General features: G+C 44.6%; 1 protein-coding gene across 1 annotated transcript in view; it reads left to right on the forward strand.

Annotated features, from left to right (window-relative positions):
* Positions 1-4,282: 4,282 nt before the first annotated feature.
* The window catches only part of xkr4 (XK related 4), a gene marked incomplete at its 5' end in the record, with an annotated part of 78,521 nt that continues 55,129 nt past the window's right edge, over positions 4,283-27,674 (forward strand). The window contains one exon of the mRNA XM_080011462.1: positions 4,283-5,013. Within this exon, the coding sequence (XP_079867588.1) occupies positions 4,283-5,013 (731 nt within the window). The remainder of the gene's footprint in view (positions 5,014-27,674) is intronic.

The following is a 27,674-nucleotide window of genomic DNA, read 5'->3' on the forward strand; positions in this document are numbered from 1 at the left end:
ACCACCGTGAGTCTTTAAGGTTCTTCCTTATTGATTCCCCACTGAACCCCGTGGTGCTGGGGTACCCCTGGCTCCAGACCCACAACCCTCAGATGGACTGGGGCTCGGGCAGCGTGAGCTCCTGGAGCACACACTGTCATGCCCACTGCCTCCGCTCGGCCCCAACCCCGCCGCCGGGCGCGCCGCCGGGGGTCCCCAAGAGCCCTGACCTGCCCTCGGTTCCATCGCAATATCTGGACCTAGCCCCGGTCTTCAGCAAGCAGGAGGCGCTATCCTAACCACCTCATCGCCCCTACGACTGCGCAATCAACCTCCTGCCAGGCGCCCCCCTCCCCTGCAGTCGCCTGTATAACGTCTCCCAGCCCGAACAGGAAGCCATGGAGACTTACATCCGCGACTCTCTCGCTGCCGGGATTATTCGCCCCTCGTCTTCTCCGCTAGGCGCAGGGTTCTTCTTTGTTGCGAAGAAGGACAAGACCCTCCGTCCTTGCATTGATTTCAGGGGACTGCACGATATCACGATCAAAGACAAGTACCCCTTGCCCCTGATGGATTCAGTCTTCGTCCCCATCCAGGGGGCCACCCACTTTTCCAAGCTGGACCTCCGCAACGCTTACCACCTGGTCCGCATCCGTGAAGGGGACGAGTGGAAGACCGCATTCAACACCCCGCTCGGACACTTTGAGTACCTTGTTATGCCCTTTGGGCTGTCAAATGCCCCATCGGTCTTCCAGGCCCTAATTAACGATGTCCTCCGGGACATGCTCAACTACTTTGTCTTTGTTTACCTCGACGACATCTTGATTTTCTCCAAATCCCTCTCCGAGCACGTAAAACATGTACGCCTGGTGCTGCAGCGCCTCCTGGAAAACCGTCTGTTTGTAACACCCTGGTGAACGCCTCCTCCGGCCTGTCGCCCTTCCAATGCTCTCTGGGCTACCAACCCCCGCTGTTCCCTGCCCAGGAGGCTGAGATCGCCGTACCCTCCGTCCAGGCCCACATTGGTCGCTGCCGGAGGACGTGAAGGAGGACCCGCTCTGCCCTACTCCGGGCCTCTGCCAGGTCCCAGCGGCAGGCGAACCAGCACCGCGTGTCCGCACCTACATACGTCCCCTGACAGATGGTTTGGCTCTCCACAAGGGACTTGCCCCTCAAGGTGGACTCCCGAAAACTCGCTCCCCGGTATGTTGGCCCCTTTCCCTCCCTCCCTCCGTGTCCACCCTACCTTCCATGTATCCCTGCTCAAGCCAGTGGTTTCCAGCCCTCTCTCCCTCCCCGCCGAGGCCCCACCACCCCCCCGCACCATCAACGGCCACCCGACCTACACAGTGCGGTGCCTGCTGGACGTGCGGCGCCGGGGGAGGGGCTTCCAGTACCTCGTGGACTGGGAGGGATACGGCCCGGAGGAACGCTCCTGGGTCCCCCGGAGACAGATCCTGGATGCCTCCCTTGTCCGGGATTTCAACCGAACTCGTCCTTCAGGCTCCAGGTGTCCGCCAAGGGGCGTCCGTAGAGGGGGGGGGTACTGTTAGGCCCACGGCCTCCCAGCGCCACTAGAGGCCGCCCTTGCCCCATCTGCAGCTCCCTACTCAGACCCAATTGCACACACCTGGGATCAATTACCCGCACTGTATTTAGCCCCAGCTTCCTAGCCATTCCTTGCCAGACCGTCAACTAGCTTTCCCCGAGTTGCATCGCGATTGGCTCCCTTCCTAGTTCCTAGTTCCTAGTTCCCAGTTCCAAGTTCCAAGTTCCTAGTTTATGTCTTATTGTCTCGCCTTCCCTTTACCTGTCTGTCTCCGCTCGTCGACCAGGACTCTCCATCCAGCCTGGTCCCCCGTCTCGCCACCCGGATCCTGGACCCCATCTCCTGGTCATCATCGTCCCTGCCCTGCCCTGCTCCATCCCCTCCCGACCAGGTCCCCCCGGCCAACTCCACCGTCCCGGTTAATAAACATCCCTTGCCTGCCTCCCGTCTCCCTGTGTTGTGCGTTTGGGTTCCTCCCTGTTCTGGTCGTGACAATCTGTCTATCCGTCTGTTTGTCTGTCTATCTATCTATCTGTCCATCTGTCCATCTGTCCGTCTGTCCGTCTTTCCGTCTTTCCGTCCGTCTGTCTGTTTGTCTGTCCATCTATCTATCTATCTATCTATAGAAACACCTGTATGTCCCCTGTGCTCCAAAACAGGGACACTGGAACACATCCTGAGCAGCTGCTCCAAGGCGCTAGGTGAGGGTCGGTATCGATGGAGGCACGACCAGGTCTTCAAATCCATCGCTGAAGAAATCAGCAAGGGGATCAAGGGCAGCCGATACACCCAAGCCAGAGCCAAGGCCATCCACTTTGTCAAGGAAGGACAAAGGCCTGAAAAGACACCAAAGAACTGCTCTGCTGGTTTGCTCTCCACGGCCCGAGACTGGTTGATGACAGTTGACCTGGAGAGGCAGCTGAAAATTCCACCACACATCACCCAGTCCAGATTGAGACCTGACATCATCTTGGTCTCAGAGGCCACAAAACAACTTTTCTTGCTGGAGCTGACGGTTCCCTGGTAGGAGAGGATGGAGGAGGCTCAAGAAAGAAAGAAAGACGGAGAAGTACCAGGAGCTGGTGGAGGACTATCGGAGGAACGGCTGGAAGACCAGGTGCATGCCAGTGGAGGTGGGCAGTCGGGGATTTGCGAGCCACTCCCTGAGTAAAGCCTATGGCACACTAGGCATAACAGGTGCCAACCGGAGAAAGGCCATAGGCAACAACGTGGAGGGAGCAGAAAAAGCCTCCAGATGGCTCTGGTTGAAAAGGGGAGAGCAGTGGGTGCAGTGGGTGTAGCATGCCACTTGTACACAGGCCGGGATTTGATCACCCCGGTCGGGTCGCCTGGAGAAGGGTGTCTGTCGTAAGACCCGAAACACCCAGTGAATCCAGGAAACAACACTGAGGATGTGTCCAAGTTTTGTGCATCAGTGGGTGTATTGTTAACTATCTATCTATCCGTCCGTCCGTCCGTCTGTCTGTCTATCTATCTATCTATCTACCTACCTATCTATCTATCTGTCCATCCGTTTATCTATCTATCTATCTATCTATCTATCTATCTATCTATCTATCTATCTATCTATCTATCTATCTATCTATCTATCTATCTATCTATCTATTCACTTTACATTATCAGTGAACTGGCCGCAGGGGTTTCTGGGTAAGCTAGGGCTGGCGCGCACACCCGAACGTAAAAGTGCGCCTATAAATGTACAGTAATACTGATCATCTAAAACGATGATTGGAGGAACGAGATAGGCTCGCCGGTCAAATATAAAGCACTAATAACAACAACGCGAACATGAATTCTGTAAGGACGAACACACACTTATAAACCTACTAGGGGGGAAATTCAAACTATATTCGAGCAGCAACTTTCGTTGGTGTGAGTGGCCGCCCGCCGGCGCTGTCCAGGGTGCTGAAGCGAGCTTCCACTTACCTTTATCAGTCTCCTGTTCGGGGTGATTGATAGGCTTTATTAACGAAACCTCTATCTCTAAATAGAGCTCCAGAGATGGTGCTACAGCATGTAGCAGTCAGTTCTATTTCATTGCGTGGCTTTCTCAACAGTTAGGCCCTATTGATACACGCGAATCGGAAAGGATTTGTGGACGAGTGAGGGAGGGCGGGGGGTAGAGCAAGGCAATGATGTCATCGTTTTCAGCGCGCAGTGGGGGCAGCCTTCGCTTGCCTCTTTTCAGCCTCTGTTCCCTTAAACCTTGCGAGAAGCAACATTTAGGGAGAAACGCATCGAGGGAAAGAATGTTTTAGAACCACGCACATATCGGTGTTGTGATCGATCAATCGGTAATTACGGGGTGGCAAAAAAAAAACAACCTAACAAAAAAACAAAGAATTGCGCGGGAATTTAATATTTCAACAAAGAGGTCCGGTGGAGAGACCATTTTTATTTTTATTATTATTATTATTATTATTATTATTATTATTATTATTATTATTATTATATATATATATATATATATATATTTTTTTTTTTTTTATTATTATTATTTAACATTTATTTTGTATTATGAACAGGCGGTGCTATAACCGAACGAGCCCCGCTGGCGGCGACCGAGGACCAAGCCCTGCCCAGGAATCCGTCAGAGGCTTCACGCAACACGGCAGCGGAGCAGGGGGAGAGGAGAGCGCTGAGGCGTAGGGCCGCCGTAGGGTGTCGACGGAGTGGAGAGAGCGGGCGAGAGAGGGGAGCGCGCAAAGGAGCAATAACGGCGTAAATATAACGATGGCGGCTAAATCGGACGGGGTCCTGAAGATCAAAAAGAGCGACGTAGCCTTCACGCCTCTGCAAAATTCGGACCACTCCGGTTCCGTGCACGGACTCAACCCGGGATCCCAGCCCGACTCGGCGGGGACCGAGGACGGGGATTTCGCCAACGGCGAGTCGCGGTGCTGCGGCGCCGGGGGCTCGAATTCGGCGTGCCTCCGACTGGGCAGGGAGCAGCAGCAGCCCCAGAAATACACGCTGTGGGACTGCCTGTGGATTCTGGCCGCCGTGGCGGTCTATTTCGCCGACGTGGGGACCGACATTTGGCTGTCGGTCGACTATTATCTCCGACGCGACTACTGGTGGTTCGGGTTGACGCTGTTTTTCGTGGTGCTGGGCTCCTTTTCAGTTCAGGTGTTCAGTTTCCGGTGGTTCGTCCACGACTTCAGCACCGATGACGGGTCGAGCGCCGCCGCCGGGCCGGGCTCCAGCATCGGTGCGGCAAACTGCTCCCACATGGACGGGAACAAGCTGCTGAGCGGCTCGGCCTCGCACGGGGACGTTACCACTCCCCATCACCCGTCCACACCTCAGAGACAGGCGTCGACCGCCAGTAAAAACACGATGACCAACAGCAACGCCAGCACCGTCGGCATGAGCAGGAGTAAAAAGAGGTCGGCCTCCTACTCCTTCTTCGTCTGGGCAGCCCAGTCCGTCATCCACATCCTGCAGCTCGGCCAAATATGGAGGTAGGACGACAGCGACCTAGATAAGTCATTCTCAACCTCTTTCATTACAAGGACCCTCATAATGATACCCATTACGCCACGGACCCCAGGTGATAATAATTTGTCAGTGGGACTCACAATCTGAGGAGATTAGTATTATCAAACATTGTTTAGTCCAAAATGCCATACTAGTTTATACAATACATGTAGTTAGGGGAGATAACAGTGAAACATTATCTAATGGTGCTAACGTCTCGTAATAATGGTCAAGTTTAACTATCAATCATTTGGCCACCCCCCTTGAACCTCTTGAAGGCCTTCTGGGGGGCCCCCGACCCCACGTTGAGAACCACTGGTCTAGATAATGGCTAACAAGGCCGTGGAGGATTCGCCTGTGCAATGGTTGTGTGTGTGCGTGTGTGGAGCTCTGTGATAGGAAACAATGTCTTATCACAATGATCAATATCCATCACCATAGGCTTAGCTAATTGTATATTAAAACTCCCACATGAAAAATCCACTTCCGTTCCCTCCCTTTAAACTATATAGAAATTACCAAGTGTGACATCAAACCAAACAAGACTCAAGTATTTCAGACCTCATCAAGGTTTTATAGGTCCCCATTCACAATTAATTAAGTTTTCAAACTAGTGCATTATCATGTCTTAATTCCATGAAGATACATTATTACAGGTTAATGATGATGTTATGGATTGATTCCCCATGTGCATGTGTGTGTATTTGAGTTAATAACTAAACGGGTGTATATGAGAGGCACATTTCATATTGTGTGATCTGACAGTATAGGCACCAAAGGATCTTCATCATTTTGTTGTGAACTTCCTTCTGTTTTACAGCACCAGGTACCACCTGCCATTTTTTGACCCATTTCCACTACATGAACAGAAAGTGCTGGACACAGCTTTCTTATTTGGCTTAATAAGTTCCTGCTGTTCCCCTCTTGATGCAACAGCATGAAGGAATTTCCTTTTAAACCTTTGTAATTTCCCACACTCACGCGTTGTAATCTTCAATGAAGTATAGTGAAATTTTCCTAAGTTTTCCATATTTAGTCACCATCAGGTATTTGCCAACCAATCTTGACTGCACTTAAAAATGTCAAGTAGTTGCTAGTAACGTGAACAGATTTGTTGTCACTGCATTTGGGCCCATAATATGTACCTCTGTATTTGCCATTCCACTGTGTTGGCTGGTACATTGGAATATATGCATTGTCCTCAAATATTTACGATGGCTTTTTAGTATTAATTGTTATCAATATCATATTCAAGTCCCTATTTTATAATGCTTGTGTATAGAACCAAAATATATTCTATGGACATGGCTTATGTGGCTGGAGATTGATGTCCTTGAGCTGTCCTGGACCCTTAATGCCTCAGAGTACTGTAGCTTTATGGGGACGGTAGCTCAGGAGGTAGAGCTGGTTGTCTAGTAATCTAAAGGTTGCTGGTTTGATCCCAGGCTCCTCCTGCTAGCATGCTGTAGTGTCCTTGAGCAAGACACTTTGCTCCTGATGGCTGAGTCCGTCAGTGTTTGAATAATTGTAAGTCACTTTGATTAAAGCGTCTGCTGCAATGCAATTTAAATTTAGTATGACACCTTGAGTGCCCATCCATCCCGAACAAAAACGCTGCAATACAGCCAAAACCAACCTTTCGTAAAAATACACATTTATTTGTGTATGCCAGCAAGACCAGGTCAAGCACAAGCACTCTGTCAAGTCTGTAGGAGCTTGAACAATTTTACTTGAAAGTACACCTATAGCTGTTCCTAACCAGAAGGAATCATTTTATTTTTTAAGTCCTTCTCAAGAAAAACAATTGATTGCACTAAAGAGTTGAAGTTCATATTATTTGGACTGTTGAGTAGACACACAAACCGGCGATATAACGCATGCTTCTCACACCCTCTCGAAGTGAAAAGCTATATGAAACACTCTCGTTATGCATTACTTTGAGTTAAGCTGTGAACAGTGAAAAGTTTTTCATTACGTGACACATTGACAGCATATTTAATCATGACTTATTAGCAATGGCCTTGGCTCCGGAGCTTATGTGAGTTGACATTGATCATTTTTATTTATTTGAGTTGATATTATTATTTGTTTTTGTGAATTTTGTTGTTGGCAAACGTTTAGTTTTAGACCAAAGCCAGTGAAAAAATGTTGCCGCCTCTCCCTCCATGTGTCCATAATGATGTATTACAAGTTGTATATACTATTGTCCATCTTACTTTACTTTCTGAGTAAAAACAGCAATGGTGTCTTGCACAGACCGTACTATGTCTATAACCAACATGAACTTTTATTGGCATCTTGCCCTTAAAATGCATTGTATGATCCTAGTGTTGCATACTACAATATTTCAACGGATGTCCTTGTACTTTTTGCATACTTTTTTCACATACTATGGATAAGACATACTAAACATTTATTTGGTGTTCTATATAGCAAGTACATTTCTAGGACAAACACTGCTTGATCCAGGTAGTTCCTTCGGAAACTTTGGCGGTGTCTCGCACTGTTCAGGGCTAAAACAGAATTGACCGTCCCCACGGCAACTTTCAAGTAAAACTATCGGCCTATTAATCCATTATTCATCATATTGAACTCAATGCGTTCTTTTCATTAGCTGCTCTGCCTGGTTCTTAATGAGCTATTAATGGACAGGGCAGAACCTATTATCGTAGGTCCGATACCTCCCTAGCTGGTTCTCTGGTCTACTGAGTTTAGCTCTCTGTTGCTGGGGTTGCGTCATTTTTTAGGTTGCATCATGCTGAAGGCTTTTCTACTCTAGCTGTACCTGGAGACTTAAAGCACATGTTTATATTTGTGTGTAAGTGCCTGCGTGCTCGTGATATTTTTCCCCTCAGAATAATCAGAATGTCCTGTATTCTGGAGACTTCCATGGTATGAAAATTAAGTGTGTATGAAGTACCCCCATTGATACTACAGTGCCCATCCAGTGTATTAACTTTGACATCGAGCATAAAGTTGTTTTCGTCTGCTGATGTAATTGCTGTTAACTATAATTTCAGTCCATTTAACTGGCTGTGTCTGTGCAGCAGGTTGTGATCATGAAACGAAAAACGCATTCAAAAATTCTCCTAAATCCGGCCTTTGGAGTCCAGGAGAACACCAGGTGAGGGCGTTGGAAATTGGAACTCTCCCGGGAGAGTTTGGATGATTGGCAAATCTGTAGGTCTGTGTTTTTTTTCTGAAGTCTCATGTTGCATAAGGATGTGTAATTAGAATGTATTTCATTTTGTTGTTGTTTTGTTGTACATGTCAGTGTGTGCTACATGTGTTGAGTTGTGTGTGTTGTGAAAGAGAGAGAGATAGAAAGATAGACAAGTTAATTCGCCTCCGTTCAGCAAGCTGATTTCCTTAAAAAAGTTCTAAATTAAGACAGAAAAAAGCTTAAAATGGGCCTTTTTGTGTTCAGATGTGCGTGCTCATTCATTCTATTATTAGAACTACAACCAAGGGACTCTACGCTATGAATAAATGTACAATCAGATTAATCTCTAGCTCGAGACATTGATTTCTTTCTTTTTTTATAGAAACCGGCAGTAAGTAAGAACATTTCTTCTGCTTTTTATTAAGCTGTGAAATGCGTGTGATAGCTTGATTGCCGTCACACACTAATTTGATAAGTATGATAACTGCCAAAAGGACTTTCATTTGAATTGGTGTTAAATTCGAGACACAATCTTCAAAGTCAGTATCCAGTATCCTCACAAATTGTTAAGCCACACATTTAAGAGTTATTGGCATCTTATCTTTTCTTAAAACTGTTTAAAAGGGTATTTTTTTTCTAAAGGATTGAGAATTCAATTGCACCAGTGAAGCCTTGCACGGCATAGATGGACATTGCTCAAAAAGGTTTGCACTCATTGTGATCCCTTAGCCACATTTTAGCCGTGTAAAATCTAGAACATCAATCCTTATTTGTCTTAAGAATGATTCGGGACTACTACAGTATAAGCAGTATGGAATATTTAGTCAAAGTCGTTTTTCTGGATTAGGGTACACTTTAATCGTTAAAACCTTTAACTGTGGCATCTTATCTTTTCTTCAAACTGTTTAAAAGGGTATTTTTTTTCTAAAAGATTAACAATTCAATTGCACCAGTGAAGCCTTGCAGGGCATAGAGGGACATTGCTCAAATAGGTTTGCGACTCATTGTAATCACTCAGCCACATTTTAGCCGTGTAAAATCTAGAACATCAACCCTTATTTGTCTTAAGAATGATTTGGGACTACTATAAGCAGTATGGAATATTTAGTCAAAGTCCTTTTTCTGGATTAGGGTACACTTTAATCGTTAAAACCTTTGACTGTGTAATGTACTCTTAAGCAATTCAGACACAAGCTCAACTCAAGAATGAACGTTATCTTCAGCTAACTTGTCGCCCTGCCTATTGATATTAATTAAACAAAAGTCACTTTCACTAATTTTCACTGTTTTTGGCTGACAAGGAAATATTCTTGTCTTAATTTGTTTTACTTTTCATAATTGGATACACTAAGGAAGTGACGCTTGTTCCAAAAGTCTTCGAAGAAAAGCATTGTTTTGTATGTTGACAATGCTTCTGCTAGTGCTGCCACCTGAAATGAGATGATTTGAATATTAGGTCAGAGCGCCCTCAGTCGACAGCGAGTGTTTATTCTTGCGGAACTAGTTGATGCGCATGTGCCGCATGTGTGGAGAAAACCAAACAGTTCAGCAGTAAGTTTCACTACCGACATTTGGACATCACAGCAAATGGAAGCTTATGACAGTGACCCCCCATTTTATTACAGAGGACTGGCAAATAGAGACATTTGTTATGGAAACAAAATAGATGGGTGAGAGTCATACGCTGCAAACATTTCTCAAAGGCAAAGGTTTTCTTTTCATCTTAAGAAATTTGTGTTTCATTTACTGTAAAACAAACCAGACCTTTTTTTGCTGTCTCATGATTCAGACACATGATTCAGACAAATCCACACGTACTGTACATAGTGATGCCGCAGGCAATCTTTCAATCAAAGTCAAGTCAGCCATCTGGCATCATATGCTGCTGTCTTAATGTATTTATTGAGTTGAAATCCTAAAAATGTTTATATTACTCTGTTGCACTTAACTGTTGTGTTAACGTGGTCTAAAACAACACTGAAACCCAATTTATCTTCCTATTGCCAGAAAATCTATGAATAAAAAATACAACAACAAAAAAAAACAATAGCCGAATAAAATAGTAATAACTGCCAAATCCTATTTGACTCTGAAGATTCTGAGTTGGGTACAGCCCTAGCTTCTACGCGTGTGCCGTCCAACGCCCCGCTAATGCCATGGGTACACTACACGGCTTTCAGAGTCGTCAGATTGCTGAACTGTTCACACTACACAACTTTCTGTCTCATGATCAGGCTTTCTTGCAGTCTTGTGGTTTGCACACTACACAACTGATCAAGGACAGGGGGTCACACATTACAAGATCTTTCACCAGAAGGAATCCCTGACGAAGACTCCGCCTCCACCATTTTTCTAGCTCATTGCAGTGGGCTAGGCAGTGTTTCTAAACGCCTGTGTGTTACGCAACATTCACTTCTGGGCCCAGATGAACAGGTTCAGCCTTTACCAGCAGCAGTCTTTAGATTTGATCCACTGTGGATCACTGTTTGATCCACTCACTCTCCCGCTGCCTGTTGGCCTCACATGGACCAAACGCACAAAAGCACACACACTCGCATGCACACATATTCGCATACATGCTCACAGGCACAGACACCCAGAAGGGCAAACACTAATACATGACTGCATGCCCATTCATGCATTCATGTTTTTCAATATTGTAGTGGTAAAGAGGCATGTGTTTATACTAGCAAAATATAATTTAACATTGTATACCCCTGCCTTAGGGGTGAGCAATGCTGTTTTGTTTGTGTTACAGAATTGTTGAAACAAATGATGAGAAGAAATAAATATCAGAATTCATCATTTCTGAATGTGGTGGTATTTAAGTGAAAAATGGTTGCATATCTTCCAAATAAAGTATCAGTATTACAATTTTCAAATCGATTCTGAAATTTAATCAATATAATTTAATAGGATATTGATTATGTTTTTCAGCCCAGCCCTAATATTGATCTATATTACAGAAAATTCTCAGCACTTACCTGATGATAACTACGACCATACCCATCTGTTCGCTGTTTCCAATCTCTTAAACCACACACACACACACACACACACACACACACACACACACACACACACACACACACACACAAAACACACACATGCACAAGAGCACACAATGCGTCTTCCTGTTAGAGTGCAAAGAAGGCAGCAACTTGACAGTCAATTATGCAACGCAGGGTAAAAAAAGTCTTCTGGTCCGACACACACACACACACACACACACACACACACACACACACACACACAAACACACATTGCAAGAATGCATACAAGATGGGCTCAATGCTTGTGAATCATTTGACGTGTTTGCTTGTTAAATGAGGCAGGCCCGTTTCCAGAACTGCATTCTCATGTGGTAATTAACAAAGGAGCAAGCTGGCACCCCTGTGTTTGCATGAGTCTGCGTACCTCATCTGGGAAAGCTTGCAAACACGGGTGCTAGGCTGCTAAGGCGAAGGCGTACGGTACGCACCATTGTGACCGTCTATGTGCGCGTTTGTAATATCTGAATGTTTTTGTTTGTTTTCAAAATGGATAAATGTTTGTGTGTGTGTAGCTGTTATCCTCGGGATGTCAAGAGTACCGCATGTGCACACAAACACACACCCAGCTGTGATTTAGGACTGGCTTGCTGTTTCACAGTGAGTTTCTCTTGTCGTTGAGTAGGAAATTCAAAGCAGAGTTTTGTGCTTTCACTGGTGGAATCCAGTCCATGGCCAATAAAGCTTTGTGAAAGTTATCCACATAAAGAAAAAAAAAAAAAATCAAATTGTGTGTGTGTGTGTGTGTGTGTGTGTGTGTGTGTGTGTGTGTGTGTGTGTGTGTGTGTGTGTGTGTGTGTGTGTGTGTGTGTGTGTGTGTGTGTGTGTTATGCGCGCGTGTGTGGGGACAGGATTATCGGCTCTTCCATACAGGCCAGAGGTGAGGTGTCTAATAAACAGTGATCACTCTCAATTCTTAATGGCTCCCACGGGAAGCATCAAGCCGTCTGCCACACAACGCGGAATTACTCGGAGATGCTCGGCCGAAAGCTTAGCGGCTAGGCTGTAGAACCTCCCTTGTCAGAGGTGCAACGGGCTCTTTTATGTCAGGAGAATTGCCACTTCATTAAAACGTCCGACCTCCTTTTGTTAATTTGCCTAGGCTTTGTGATGATGTGAGACTGCAGAATGGGATGATCTAATCTTCCCCTGGCCTCTTTGCAATGCAGAAGCAAGTCAAACGAAACAAGTATTCCTGGCCGTTATGGTAAAAGCCATTATGACAGTGTGAACAGCATGTAGAAGACTTAGGACATTCAAACCTCTCCTCTATCATATTGTTGTGAAATTGTTGTCGTGAAAGACATTGTCATACTGAGAGATGCGTTCTGGTCTCAATAAATGGTACAGAACTATGACCTTAAAACTATCTTAATATGAGCTCTGATATATTTCAGGGAGTTTTATTTAAAAACTGTTGCCCCCCCCCCCAATACTAACATACAACAATTACATACTTTACATTCAGGCTGGCAATATTGACAAAATCAAAGACAGTATGTTTGACACCTTTGATACCTCAATGTCGATAATCTCTCTATTTTTGAGATGACTATTGCTGCTTTCATAAGATATTTATGCACACATTTTTGAGAAACAATCATTAGTAATGTGGATATTACTCAGACAGCAAATTAGAACACACCCAGTGGAATTGTGTGATGCAAAGTGCAGAAACTTCCTGTTAGATAACCTTTCTACTCCTAAAATCAAAAAAATCAACAAATAGACCAAAGGAGAATGGGCAGTGGCCACCTCTCCTTTAATGTTTCTCTTGGTCGACATGTTGGAGTCGGCAGTGAGAGAGAAGCTGCATAGAGAAATAGAAACTAGAGACTTGAAACCGATCTCATTCACACCAGAAGTGTGACTTAATTGCCTATTAAATGTTTTATTGCGTAGCTGTGTTATCCAAATAAAAGACTGGATCACAGACTGGATGATTTTGAAATCAGCGGATACGGCTGATTCTGTACCAACATTAGCATTCTGGACAATCATCACCAAGAAGCCATCAACACTTCTGGGTCGCACCATTCCAGTCTCCCCCGACTATATGTCTCCTCGGTGACCTCTCCTCAGTTGACCCACCACTTTAATACCACCAAACCATTTTGATCGCTAAAGAATCCCTTTTCAAGAATATACAAACTTTTATAAAAACAGATGACACTTTATCTTTACCCACGATGGAATGGAAAAGAGACCTTGCTGTTCCCAATGAAATAAACCTGTGGAAGCTTATTTGCAACAACAGCTTTTCTATGACCCGCAACTTCAAAATGCAAACTCATCCAATATAAGATTCTGCACAGTGCTGATAGCACGGAACACAGAATGTTCAAAATGGGTTTTGTGGATAAAGACATTTGCTCTCACTGTTCCATTAATACCAGAGATGACTACTTTGATGCCTTCCGGCCTGCCCACCTATCCTAGCATTCTGGACCAACATCACCAAGAAGCTATTAACCCTTCTGGGTCACAGCATTCCAGTCTCCCCGTCTATATGTCTTCTTGGTGACCTCTCCTCAGTCGACCCACTACTGAAACACCACCAACCCATTTTGATCATGTTAACAATTGCCAAGAAAATAATATTACTCAATTAGAAAACAGAGATAATCCCACCCCATCCCAATGATTACATGATTAATAGAATACATCTCACTGGAAAAACTATTGGCAAAATCCAAAAACAATGTTTATTCATTTAATGAAATATGGGCTGCTTTTATCGCTGACATAACTCCATCATTTAATACTTGATTCTTCCTAAGTCAGATGGTTCGGGTCTTGGCCTCGTGGTCCGTTGGTCGGTGCACGGCCCCCACAGCCCGCAATTTTAACTGCAATTGCCAACAGCACACATTGAGCGTTGGGGTTTTCCGGGGTGGTGGGTCGCTGGTGGGTCGGTGTGGGGGTGTGATCAGCCGGGTGCGGCCCCCCTGCTGCCGACTGGGCTTGAGTCCTGGCGGCTTGCGCATGGTGGCTTAAGGTGTGCTGCGACCTGGCGGGGCTGCTGAGAGCGCTGCCAGGTGCCTTCCGGGGCCCCTGGTGGTCTGCTTGGTATTGTGGGTGTGGGTTGAGGTGCGGGGGCGGGGGCGGCTGTGTCCCGGGTGCCGGGGGTGGTGGAGGGCCCATATATCTGGTGGCCTGCTGGCGCCCCGTGGAGGGGGATGGAGCAGGTGCCTGCGGTGCCTGCTGCCTGCGGCCCAGGCTTTGCGTCTACAGCTGCGGTTTGTGCCTGCACTTGGGGGCGCGCTTGTATGTGTGCGCCCCTGGGATGCGGGGTCACCTCGTGCTCCCCGGGACTGGGTTATGCTCCTCGGGGGCGGGTGGGGGGTTGCTCCGCAGGCTTCGGGCTTCTCTGGGGGCCCAGAGGTCTTCTGTGGCTGCTGGGCGGGGTGCTTGGGGCTTTCCTGCAGCCGTGGGGTATCTATGCAGCTGCGGAGCTCTGGGGGGGCTTTGGGGCCCTTTCCGCTGCTTGAGGCGCCAAGACATAATACCGACCTTACATACACCAGAACCGATTGGGATAAGTCCTGTACACTCACCGGTGGACACATCACAGACACACACACACACACACACACACACACACACACACACACACACACACACACACACACACACACACACACACACACACACACACACACACACACACACACACACACACACACACACACACCACAACACCTGCTTTGAACCAGCCCCAGCACCCTCCTGGTTGCGATCCTCTTCTTTCCTCCCTCATTTACTGCCATAACTATGACAGGAAGAGGCCATGTGCCCAATTGCTGTTCCAGTTTTCCTGGACCTGATTAACTCTGTTTTTCAATACATGTTGTCGTCCAATGTTTATGTTTTCCGTGTAAATGTTGTTTGGTTCTATGTTTAATTGTCTCACCCGTGGTGAATCTCCCCTTCTTGGAGTAGTGATTAGTTGTTTAGAGACCCAAACGTGGTAAAATAGTTCTCCAAAGAGGGGGATTGGTGGTGGCTCTGTATAACAAAAAACTGTGCTCTTGTCACAGGTAAAAAAAGAAAAGAAGAAATCAGCCAATACGGCATCATGGACTTACGGCCACCCCAGGCCAACCACCCTAGTTGACATGACGTTCAGTTAAATTGATATGGAAGTTTTGTAGAACATCTGGCTATGTATTTTCCTTACCTCGATGTTAGTCCATGGAGATTTGTCTCAAAATTATTTGTGTGAACAGGTCGACATATCCATGTGTAAATGTGTAAACTGTAAATCTAAAACATCTTCCACAAATACAAAAAATATTTGTGAACTCACAAAAATATTTAGCAAATATAAAACATACGTGGATTAGTTTTTACACACTTGGATTTTCATTTTACACACACAGAGTTTGAGACAAATTTTCCGCCAATCCGAACGAAAATCCACGTGTCACTCGGCTATTTTCGAATTGCACGTGAAGGCCTGCTGACGACGTCCTTGTGGAATTTCAGAGTAAGAGAATGCAGTCTTTCTATGAGCTGTTTTTCTTTTTCCATAATTAGCGATAAGTGCATTCACTTTTTTATTATGTTACCAGTGAGTCAGTGAGACAGTGAGTATTACTGTGTGTTTATTTGTTCTGTGTACCCTTACTAATGTAGTTGTAATATCTGTGTAGAACTGCACTGTATTTAGTTAGCTTACATTATTTCAGTTAGGCTATGTTAACTGTTGTAAGAGATAACAAGTGACAGCACCGTGGTTAAGGTCTTTGGCTGTTGGTGTTGATAGTTGTTTTTGTTTAGAAATGTTGTATTATCATTTTATTTTTCATTGTTCAAGTTCAAGAGATTATTTGTCATATACATATACAAACGGTGACACCCGGTGATTACGCACAATAAGCTTTATAAGCTCTAAAAATAATGGGGCGGCGCCAAAATCCCGATTCTAGGTTCTATTATTATAAATAGAATAAATTGTCTGTGTTGTGTTAAATATACAGTATATTTAAATGTTTATTTTTTATGTATATTATGTATATTTATCTAACGTTAGCTCTAATAAATCTGCATCTGTTGCCATGGCAACAGTAAACATTCATGTTGCAGACTAGGGGGAATGAAAGCAGGGTGCAGGATTTTATACGTTGTAAAAATGATTAAGATACATTGTAAATAATTCATACCCACCCAACCTATAAAGAGATAACATGGGTCATTTGTTTACTTACCATTTTGTTTATTGTAATCATTCAGTCCATTTGTTGTTTTCAGCATAACTGCTATTTTCTATTATGTACTGTATAATCAGTTGGTATTTATCTTCAGTAGTCCTGTACCGCCACTGAGGGCCGGCCATCTCATCCCTTTTATTTTTCATTTATTCTTTTAGAATAAATCTTTTCTAAAAAAAAAACCACATTTATTTTCTAAATACACTTAGTCTAATGTCTCAATTAATGATGTTATTTTACTATATTTATTTTGACTGGATATTTACTATAAAAGTTGTATATGGATAGAAAAGTGTTTTCTGATCGATTGACACACACCCAGTGTCATGTCTCATTCGATTGGCTGTTGCCATTAAACACTAACAACCAAAACAATTCTCAATAGCAGTAATGCTGAAGTATCACATGTAGCAGTATTGCAGGTGGTGATCGTAAGGAATATGTTATAATGCACAATATATAATATAATAATATATAAATATAGGGGTTACATTAGTAAGTAAGTAAATATGTAGGTTATAGTACTGTTATATACATACAGCACTCCAAAATGATTAGAATGTTTCAGCATTTCTTTTGGTATAATAAATAATATATAAGTGTTTAGAAATATTGTATTCTTAGGATGAAATGAAAATGCAAAGAAAATAACGATTATCACATTTTATTTGGGAGGATGAGGATCCAGAAATTGAGAGGATCCATTCCTCTCATTTCCCCATGATGACGTGCACCAACTGTAAGGTGTTCCAGTAAACGTCCTTGCCAAATGAACCCAACGTTAACATTGGGTCAATGGTCGTCTTTAGGTGTTTCATCTGATGTTCGATCTGAGGGCTCTGGGTGACAGGAGCAACTACCCCTTAGTGTTCCTCACCTAGATGACAACTGGCCACCCAGTCAATGTAGGGGATCTGTAATCCCTGTAAAACAATAACAAAAAACACACTTTTTTTATGCTTAATACTATTGTTCTGCTGCAATATACTGTTATGTATGTATATATAAGTACTACATAGAAGTATCTATATATACCTATTGTACATATTACATATTCCTGTATCCACATATTTCTACATATACAGTATACTGCTAAGACTGCATGCTCTCACTTTGAAATGCGGAAATGACATTGTCAGCAGGCAATTTACATGCTATGTGAAAATAGCCGAGTGATGTTGATTTTCGTTGGAATGCTGGAAAATTTGTCTCAAAACTGTGTGTGTGTGTGTGTGTAACATGGAAATCCACGTGTGTAAAATGAAAATCCACATGTGTAAAAACGAATCCACATATGTTTTATATTTGCGAAATATTTTTGTGAGTTTACACATCCTTTTTTCTTTGTATTTGTGGAAGGTGTTTTATATTTACAGATTACACATTTACAAATTGATTGTTGATCTGTTCACACATAATTTTGAGACAAATCTCAAAATCCAAAATTCTGACCCTTACTGTTACCAGTTGCTAATGAGGTAGGTTTGCGGAGAATGACAATTTCCGTAGTTTTTTTAAATTTTCACTTTCGCAGTGTATCAAGGCATTGTGAGGCATTGCATTGTTTTTAAGCTGCATTGTTGAGGCTGGAAACAAGGCTAGCCTGTTAGCTAGAAGCTACTTCATTGTTTAAGTAATTAAGTGAAAGATTGTCCCGTAATTCATAACTGTTTGCACATATTGTGCTATAAAGTCCATTTCTTATATGCATGGCACGTTTGGACTAGAGCTGTCACAATTATCTCATAGTCTTACTCTTTTGTCTTACTCTTATATCTAACTATATCTTAGTGTATAATTACACTATTATGGGGTTGTATTATGACAGTGGCATAAAATTAATAGAAGACTTCAATTGTTTGTTTGACGATTAATTGTACCCTTAAATTTAACTATTGTGACTAGAACTTGGGAATGCGCTCGACAAGGGGTCCTTAATGAGGGGACGCAGACACCGGGAAAACGATCTTCCGTACGCCACATTTCAGTGAAAATTATGTCAATATGTCATTTCAATTTGTGCATTAATAAAATAATAATGGGGCCTAATAAGTTTAACCAATGTAATGTTTAACTGGTGTAATTAAGGCAGCTCGGCAACTTCATGCGTGCGTGCTGCATGAAGTTGGGCAGCCCTTATTGTGACAGTCCTAGTTTGGGGGTACGTCATGTTTTTATCAGAAGCGTGTTTTAGGGGTGGCTTGTTTGTTTGCACAGGAGGTAGAGTGTATACAGTCAATTGTTCGAAAAAACTTCTATATGACTAAATCCTTGAGTGTGAGTAAAGTGTGAAGGCCAACATGGTGTACCGGTTAATATCAGTGCTAATTTTCATGTAACCACAATTTCAAAGATTTATAAAAAGAACGACTAGGTTTATTTTATATATATGTATGTGTATATATATATATATATATATATAGTGACACTCAGCGGTGTTAACCAGACGGACGCAATGAAGGAGAAGCAGAGAGTTCCAGGTGAACCAAGATTCAAGATTCAAGATTTTTATCCGTCACTTACATAGACATACTTTCATACATATATGCAGTGAAATGTAATGCAACGCACCCGGTGATAACACACAATATGTCCTAGGAAAAATTTCTTTCTAATAGCCCAACTAACTGACTCCTAAAACGTAATACAGTAAGTCGAATACTTATAGAATAAAATTAAAATATATAGAATAAAATAAAATACAATAAAAATAAAATGGAATAGATAGAGGGAATATGCTTATGTATGTGGAATGGGCAATTATGTATATACAGATATGTGCATTAAAGTGGCATGTGAATAAAGTGAGGTAGTGTTAGGGATAATACAGCACAGTATACAACAGTACGGCGCAGCAATACGGCATCACGAACAACCCTGAACAGTGACACAGTATGCGGTACAGTATGCTACATATAGTACAGTAAGCTAGTGGAGCCTATGTGTGTGGCTCAGTGAGGACCCCTGGTGAGGTCAGCATTGACAGTTCTAATGGCTTGCGGGAAAAAACTCAGTCTCAGTCTCTCTGTTCTCGCTGCGTGACTGCGGAGGCGCTTGCCTGACCGCAGCAGCTGAAACAGTCCGTTGTTGGGGTGATGAGGATCCTTCATGATCCTGCGGGCTCTGCTACAACACCTCCTGGTGTATAACTCCTGCAAGGGGGGGAGGGTAGTTCCAGTGGTACGTTCAGCTGAACGCACCACCCTCTGCAGGACCCGCCTGTCCTGAGCAGTACAGCTCCCAAACCAGGCAGTGATGTTGCCTGTCAGGATGCTCTCCACTGCTCCAGAGTAGAAGGACTTGAGGATCCTCACCGAGACCCGGAATTTCCTCAGCCGCCTGAGGTGGTAAAGACGCTGCCTCGCCTTTCTCACCAGAGTGTCTGTGTGTACAGTCCATGTTAAGTCCTCTGTGATGTGGACTCCCAGGTATTTGAAGCTGCTCACCCTGTCGACATGGACAATTACAAAGCGGCGTCGTACAATCTGCGGAGGGCGGTGAAGGACGCTAAACGGACGTACAGAGAGACTGTGGAGCTACAGATGGAGCGGGGGGACACCAGACGCTTGTGGCAGGGGCTGCGGACTATTACGAATTACAAAAGCTGCTCCTCCCCAGCCACAAGTGTGGAACCAGCGAGATCGTGGCGTGGTCAGGTTTTCCGAAAGCAAGGAGCGAGACGGTCTTGTATCCGTTCTTGTAAGGCATGTAGCAATGGTCCAGAGTTCTATCTCCCCTGGTGGCACACCTGATGTGTTGGTGGAAATTAGGCAGAGCTTTTTTAAGGTTGGCCCTGTTAAAGTCCCCAGTCACCACCACAGCCGCATCGGGATGTCTGTTCTGAACCAGAGTAATTATGGACCCGGTGTCTACAAGCGCATGAACAATAATTCACCCCTTCCCTAGTTCCCTATTTCTGTCAGCAGATGGCGTCCATGAGCTATTTATGGTGGAGTTTTGGCCTCTACTCTTTGTACACAATTACTGGTCATCGGTAAGGATGGGGAAGATCTGGTCGCTGGGGCGGGTGTGCTTCCCGCTACTCCGCCCCCAACTTGTTTCCTTAGGCCAAGTGTGGGTTGCTGAGCTCTCTGCCCTATCCAAAGCCCTGTTCCTTCCCCGAAAATCTGCTCCACCTTCTGGTCTCGCTCCAGTGCCTCCTCCCAGGAGGCCGGGTTGCTAAGGCAGACCTGTAGTTGAAGAGTGTGGGGAGACAACCCGCTGATAAAAGCCTCTTTTGCCAGGATAAACAGCTGCTCCTCATTGAAGCTGGGAATGCCTGGTGAGCCAGGTAATGTAGATCTGCTGCGTAGACCCCTAGCTTTTCTCCGTTCCTCCATATTCGTTCATTGAACCGGCGTCGGGCAGCCGCCATAGAGGTGGGGTCCCTGAACTTTCTTTCTATATCTCGTGCTATTGCTTGGCGGTCTGTCTTTTCAGTGGCAGAGAGGTTGAACAGCACCCTATTAGCCCAATGTTGCAGCTAACTGCACACTCAGCAGTGTTCCACTGGTTAGCCATGGCAATTAGCTGGAACTGAGTCCAATATGTTTCCCACTCCGTATTTCCATCATAGCGACCCAACCTCACAAAGTCTCTTTTCTGGACCTGGCAGAGGTGGCCTGTGGACACCCCTGCCAGGGCAGTAGTGAGCACGTTCTATAGAGCTCTGGCTAGTGACCCTGCAGGGTCTGCTGGGGTCAGACCTGGGGTGGAGACCACCTGAGGGTCGGGTGTGGATGTTGGAACCGGTTGGTTCTGACTGGCACATGGGGGCAACCTCCTTCGCTGGCTTCCCCACATCTTGACCCTTTCAAAGCTAGGGCTAGTGGCTCACTGCTTACACTACCGGGACCACGGAGGAACACCACAGAGCTACCTAGCACTGCCTAAAACCTGTTTGTGTAGTTGAATTAAGCTGGTGTGAAGACCACGGCAGTACTTGGACTCGGAGGTTGGTGGGTAACCAGGCTTGGGCTCTGCATGGCAAGGGGACTAGAGCACCACAGGATAGCTGGGCTGGAGTCAGGTTATACATCACAACCGTGCGGCAGTGGGGCAGGTAGGCTGGTAAAGGGCCCATCTGACTGTATTAGCCGGGGGGAACTAACTTTACCAGCTATCGGTGCACCAGCATCTGAGGGCCCCCCAAGCTGGGGGAAACTATCAGTCACCGTCTTTCTCTCTGCGTCTTTCTCTCTCTTACTATTTCACTGTATGTAGGCTTGAGCTACTCCCTAAAAATCTTTCGGCCCAGTTTAGCTGCAACTTTGTCTTTCAGCAGATGGTACTTTAACACCGCTTTTTCCTCAGAGCAATACGAAGGTGGCGCTGTGGCGGCTTGAGAGGCCACGTGTTCGTCTGCGTTCTGGCCACGTGCAGTTGGCTGTTTCATTCGCAACGCCATCTCGACACACCTCAGTTCTGCAGCTTTCATTGCCCCTCGGCTTCCCGACTGTTGGGAGGTGAGCATCCGCATCTCCTCCATGGCTATCTGGCCAACGGCAACATGACGCTAATCCCACTTCTGACACCAATGTGACGCTCAGCGGCAATGTGACGCTCACCGGTTCTCAGTGGACACCTCAGGATTGAGATTACAAACTATATCCTGGACACCTCCCCACCAATCAAATGAGCCCAAGAACACAACAACCCCCCAATAAACCTGACACCCCCTCCCCCATCTCTCACCACAGTTATAGAAACACATTACTATATACAGTATATATATATGTATATATATATATATAAAAACTTGAATCAAGCAAACTCATCTGCCAGTGGTTGATATTTTGAGAAATCTGGTGTTAAAGTATTGTCACTTAAAGTATTGTCACAAAGTATTACATTTTAAAATTAAAATAAGGTTGTCTTGTTGTCTTTCGGAGAGAATATAAAAAAATATGCTGCTCTCATGGACAATTCTAGGACAGTCTATTTATCTAAAATGGACAAAAAAAGATCCATTGTTCATTCTTTGTAGTTTTATGGAATGCCCGGCCCCTTAAATAGCTCCTCCAGAAGCTGCTTATTGGCCCACATTTAAAGAATGTATGTACTGAGCTTCCAGATGGGAATGTGAGAAAGTGTACAGGCATGAAGAGGGGTGCTGTTGAAAAGGCACACGTCATTAGTTAACCTTCCCCCAATAAATAGGGTTATGAACTATTATTTTTTTTCTCTCTTCTCTCCATGTGGGGCAGAGCCGGGTGGCAAACCCTCTGCCTGAGGCACCTACAGAGTACACAACTTTAAAAATCCTAACATTGCTGTGCTGTTCATACTACACCATCCTTTTTCTTATTTTTTTGTTGCTGATCATTGATCTCCCGATCTGTTTCACACTAAATGATCTTGCACCAATATTTTCAAACATGAAAATAGAGAAGCTTGAAAATATTGGCATGTCTGTGACGTCTCAAAAAGCATTCTATGAAGGCAAGCGGCAGGTGATGAGAGCGTGCAATGATGAGGCTCCAATGAGGGTCGCCAATCTCAAAAATATGTCTGCGACAGCCAGATCAGCGCAAAAGTTGTGTAGTCTGAACAAGGCATTAAGGGTCAGGTAAGTATACATACAAGGAATTTGACTCTTTTTTTCATTGCTTTCAATATACATACATGGACTAGACATACATCTGAAACAAAGGAGGTAGAGCTGTTCGTCTGGTAATCTAAAGGTTGCTGGTTCGATCCCAGGCTCCTCCTGCTAGCATGCTGTAGTGTCCTTGAGCAAGACACTTAAGTCTCCCTAAGTCGGTGCAATGTGGTTGTGCTTTGGGGCATGTGGGGGCCCTGCCGGGGCTCCGTGTTTAGGTGGCTGCCCAGGCGGCTCTGGGGACATCTGTGGTGCGTGGGCCGGTGTTCTTGGGGGATCCCGGGGCCCCAGGGGGGAGTTGGGTGGCCTGGGTGGTGGCGCCCGCTCCTTTGCCTGCGTTGAGCTGGCCTGTCTCCGGGGTTGGGGGCGGGGGGGATACGTGGTCCTGTCAACCTGAGTCCTGAACCTGGCTGGCTGTACTGGGCGCGGGGCTCACCATGTGGCCTCCTATGTGGGTGGCGGTCTCCTGTCATCACACCGGGTGCGCTCCCGGTGCACGGGGTGCTTGTCGCTGGGGCTGTGGGTGGGGGTGCCGTCTGCCGCTCTCTGTTCTGTAGTCCACATGTTCGGCGGCTGGGGGCTGACCAGGGGCCTGATGGGGGCGTGGAGCTGCCCGACATGGCAGAGGCGCATGGCGGATGCTCCGCGCCCTTGGCTGGGGGGTCTGCGTGGTTGCTTCCTGGCCTGCTGCGCCCCTGGATCGATCCGGTCAGGACTCGCCTATCCCTCCCAGTGCCAGAACTCATACTCAGCACATACACCACACAATAGACTGAGGGCTTGCGGGATGGGCGGCGTGCAGGCTATGTGGGTGGAGATGCGGCGGGCAGCTGCCATCTTGCCTGTCACGCTCCTGCTTAGAACACATACACTGGCACACCAATCCTACTCCGAACAACACTCCATTAGACCAGGGCCTGTGGGTCAGGAGGGGTGTGAGATAATACCGACCTTCTACACCAGTACCAATGGGGATAAGTCATGTACACTCACCGGTGGACATCTTACACACACACACACACACACACGCACGCATGCCCGCACACCTGCTTGGAGTGTACCCCAGCAACCTGGGGTGCTTTCCTCTCCTTCCTCTCTCATTAACTGCCATAACTTTGACAGGAAGAGGCCACGTGACCAGTTGTATTTCCAGTTTTCCTGGACCTAATTCAGTTTTTCAATACATGTTGTCGTCCAATGTTCATGTTTTTGTGTAAATGTTGTTTGGTTCTATGTTTATTTGTCTCACCGTGGTGATTCTCTCCTCTTGCAGTAGTGATCAGTTGTTTATAGACCCAAACATGATAAATAGTTCTCCAAAGAGGGGGGTTGGTGGTGGCTCTCCATAACCAAAACTGTGCTCTTGTCATTCTACAGGTTGTCCACAGGACAGAGTTATTGCAGCAGTTCTTGATGATTTAAGAATTAATAAAGAGTTGCATTGCAGGTTGAGAACTTGAACTCCACTTGCAGACTAACTCTGTCCTGGATGCAATGGCTTACAAATACTCTGTGTTGTATGCCCAGCATGCTGACAGCACAGGTTAAAAAAAAAAAAAAAAAAAGAGCAAGACACTTAACCCCTAATCGCTCCTGATGGCTGCGTCCATCTGTGTTTGAATATGTATGTCCTTCGATTATCATCCGATCGACTTCACACTTGGTGGGTGTATTGCTGGGGACCCAAGAAAGTGAAATGTCTAATTTGATGCTCTGTATTATTAATAAACTTTTAATAAACAGCAAATAGAGGGCCAGCAATGGGCAGGGCTTCCCGTGAGAAACAGTGAGCCAGCGGGAGGCGGGGTTTCCCTTGAAAGCAATCGGCCTGTTCTTAACAGGCTTGTTTGTTGCGGACAGGCAACAAGTGTAATATTAATAAACTTTGAAGAAACAAGCGAACAGCGATTTTATCCAAAAGCGCAAAAGTGTTTTTTCCCGTGAAAAAACATGTATTTCCATGGTGTTTTTGTGCTGGCGGGACTTCATTGAACTGGCAGTGTGTCACGCAGCCCAAAACTAAGGGCTCATTGTCTTCTCATCTCCATCCTTTCTTCCTCCCTCTCCCTCTCTCCATTGCTCATTTTCTCTTCTCTCTTCTACCTGCTATTTGTTTTATTTTTTCCATCTGTCTGTCAGTGCTGAGGCAGCCAAAGTCTAGCTGAGTCGATTGGTTCCCATAGCAACCAAAGCTGAGTGTTGACATCATGACTTTATTTTCTCCCCCTTCCCCTCTCCTCTCTAATTCTTTCATCTTCTGTAAAACTGGCTGATTTACATTCAGACTTTTTGTAAATTTAACTGTGAATTCAGTTGTTCCCATTAAAGCTTCTGACAAGTCCAACAGTAAATCTTAGATGAACTGATTTGTCGCAAGCATCGTTGAGATAGCTTTGAGAAAGTGTTAATTATTTTTTTCGATTGTATGTCATCACAATATTTGCCAGATAAATCACAGTTTAATATTATTTCAAAACTGTTGAACCCTAACTTTAACCTGCTCTTAAGAAGCCAGTCAGATTTGAATAAGAATGGACTGTTCTGCTCTGCTGGTCTGGACTACATGTTAACACAGCCACTGTGGCTCTCCTTTCTTATTTTCTTTCTTTCTTTCTTTCTTTCTTACCCCAGTTGCCTGATCACCTTGAGAAGCGAGGCTGTTTTGTTGAGTCAAGGTGGTTTACGGGTCGGGGCTGTCTGTACAGTGTGAAGCACCTGATACGCACCAGTACACACTCACTAATACGGACACACAGCCAGCCTGGGGTGGGTGTTGTTGACCATCCATCAAAGAAACTTTTCCACCGACCTGTCTCTTTTTTTTTAGTGTCTTGAGTACCGTGCTGAGAAGTATCTTGTACCTCATACAGTTGACTCAAAAAAATTGTTGCCAGATTGGGTGATTTTCTGCCCAATTGGGCTACTTTTGATCACATCAGGCTAGAAAAAATTAGCATTAGGCAGGTACATAAAATTTGGGCTGGTTTGTGTAATAATTTGGGCTGGTTTATGAAACAACTTTTTTTTTTTTTTTCTTTTACAAGAGTGAGCGGTTGGGTCCCTGTGCCCCGTTCTTCTAAATAAAACAAATAAAAACTGTGGGGAGAATTCACAAAGAAATTGATTGCGGACGCTAATAGCACCATGAATTGCACAACAATTGCGGCCGCCATCTGTGGCATCTTAATTTCGCAATTTGCACTCAGCAGCTAAACTGATCACAATTGTGGCAAAGTAAATAATCTGTGCACCCTTGGTTTTACCTAGTATTTTTACGTGTACACATTTAAATAGTGTAAGTAAATCTATAATTAAACCTACTCTTCCCCCACAGTAAATTTATTGCATGAATAAAATGTATATACGTATGTGACAGCGTCTGGTGAAAAAACTGACCAAGTCGGCAAGTCAACATTAAAGTTTGGTTTTTTTTACGTGTTTTTAGTTTTTTTTCATATTATGAAAGTTTAAATGTTGAATAACACACTCAATGTGACAACAGTTTTAGGATCACTAAGTACTTATAGTTTATCACCAAAGTTAGCTTGTTTTCACCTCGTCTGCGGGGCGCATTGTGTGGGCGTGGTTATCAATTTGCATCTTTGGTTTCACTGGCTGTTGTTCCAGAGTTTCTGGTTGAAACCCTTCCCATAAACAAAAGGCATGGTTGTGTCTGTCCATCTATGATGAATGAAAGTTTCACAGAACAACATACGCGATTCACAGTACTATCGTCTGCCATACCACTTCCTGCTTTGTAGCTTTGTACATAGATATTTGATAATAAAAACTATAACGTTGATGAGACAGGACTAAAATGTTAGTGGTAGGACGTTGCACATTCAAAATGCATGATATTTTCCCCCAATTGTGTGTATATTCCTCAAGTCTTTTTCAATCTCTGAACTTACTTTCAAAACAGAATTTTGGAGTTACTCACACATTATTGAACCGGGAACAACTTTAAAATTAATGGATTAACTAGAATTATGCATTTCCTAATATTATTATGTCAATGATTTAAATAAATATGAATTAAAAATAAATAAATAACATACTTGGGGAGAGTATCATATATTTTCACGTGTTCTTTTTTATACTCTACACACTTTAACCCACTGACAATGAAAGGTAGTCTAGTAGGGGAGTGGTTGGTCATGAAGTTAACCAGCTACAGTATTTTTCCCACTCATTACCTGCCTCTGAAGTGTGAAAAACTTCAGGATCTTTAAGTGGCATTTTCTCTGTGAGATGATATTTCAAATAAGCATAGTGTCTTCAAATATTTTCAGATTTTAATGTATGACACATTATTTTAAAGCTTATAACCTGCACTTACGAAATTAATAATGACCATGGCTTACTTGAACCTTTAACTTAAGAAATTCAAATTCTCACTGAATCTTATTATTACAATGTAGAAATGATGACAGTTAATTTGATATATTTTGCTTCGCAAAGTTCCGGGCCGCTGCACGGGAAAGGCTGCGGCCTGCGGAGCTGTCCAAGGTTCTTCAGGTGCTATCACTTTGCTCTGCCAAAATTGGTTCAATGCCAATTGTGACCACTTTATCACTATTCCCTATAATTTTAAGTTGTACAATTATTTGTACAATAA

Source organism: Zeus faber (genome assembly GCF_960531495.2).
Source record: "Zeus faber genome assembly, chromosome: 12".
Taxonomy (NCBI): Eukaryota; Metazoa; Chordata; class Actinopteri; order Zeiformes; family Zeidae; genus Zeus; species Zeus faber.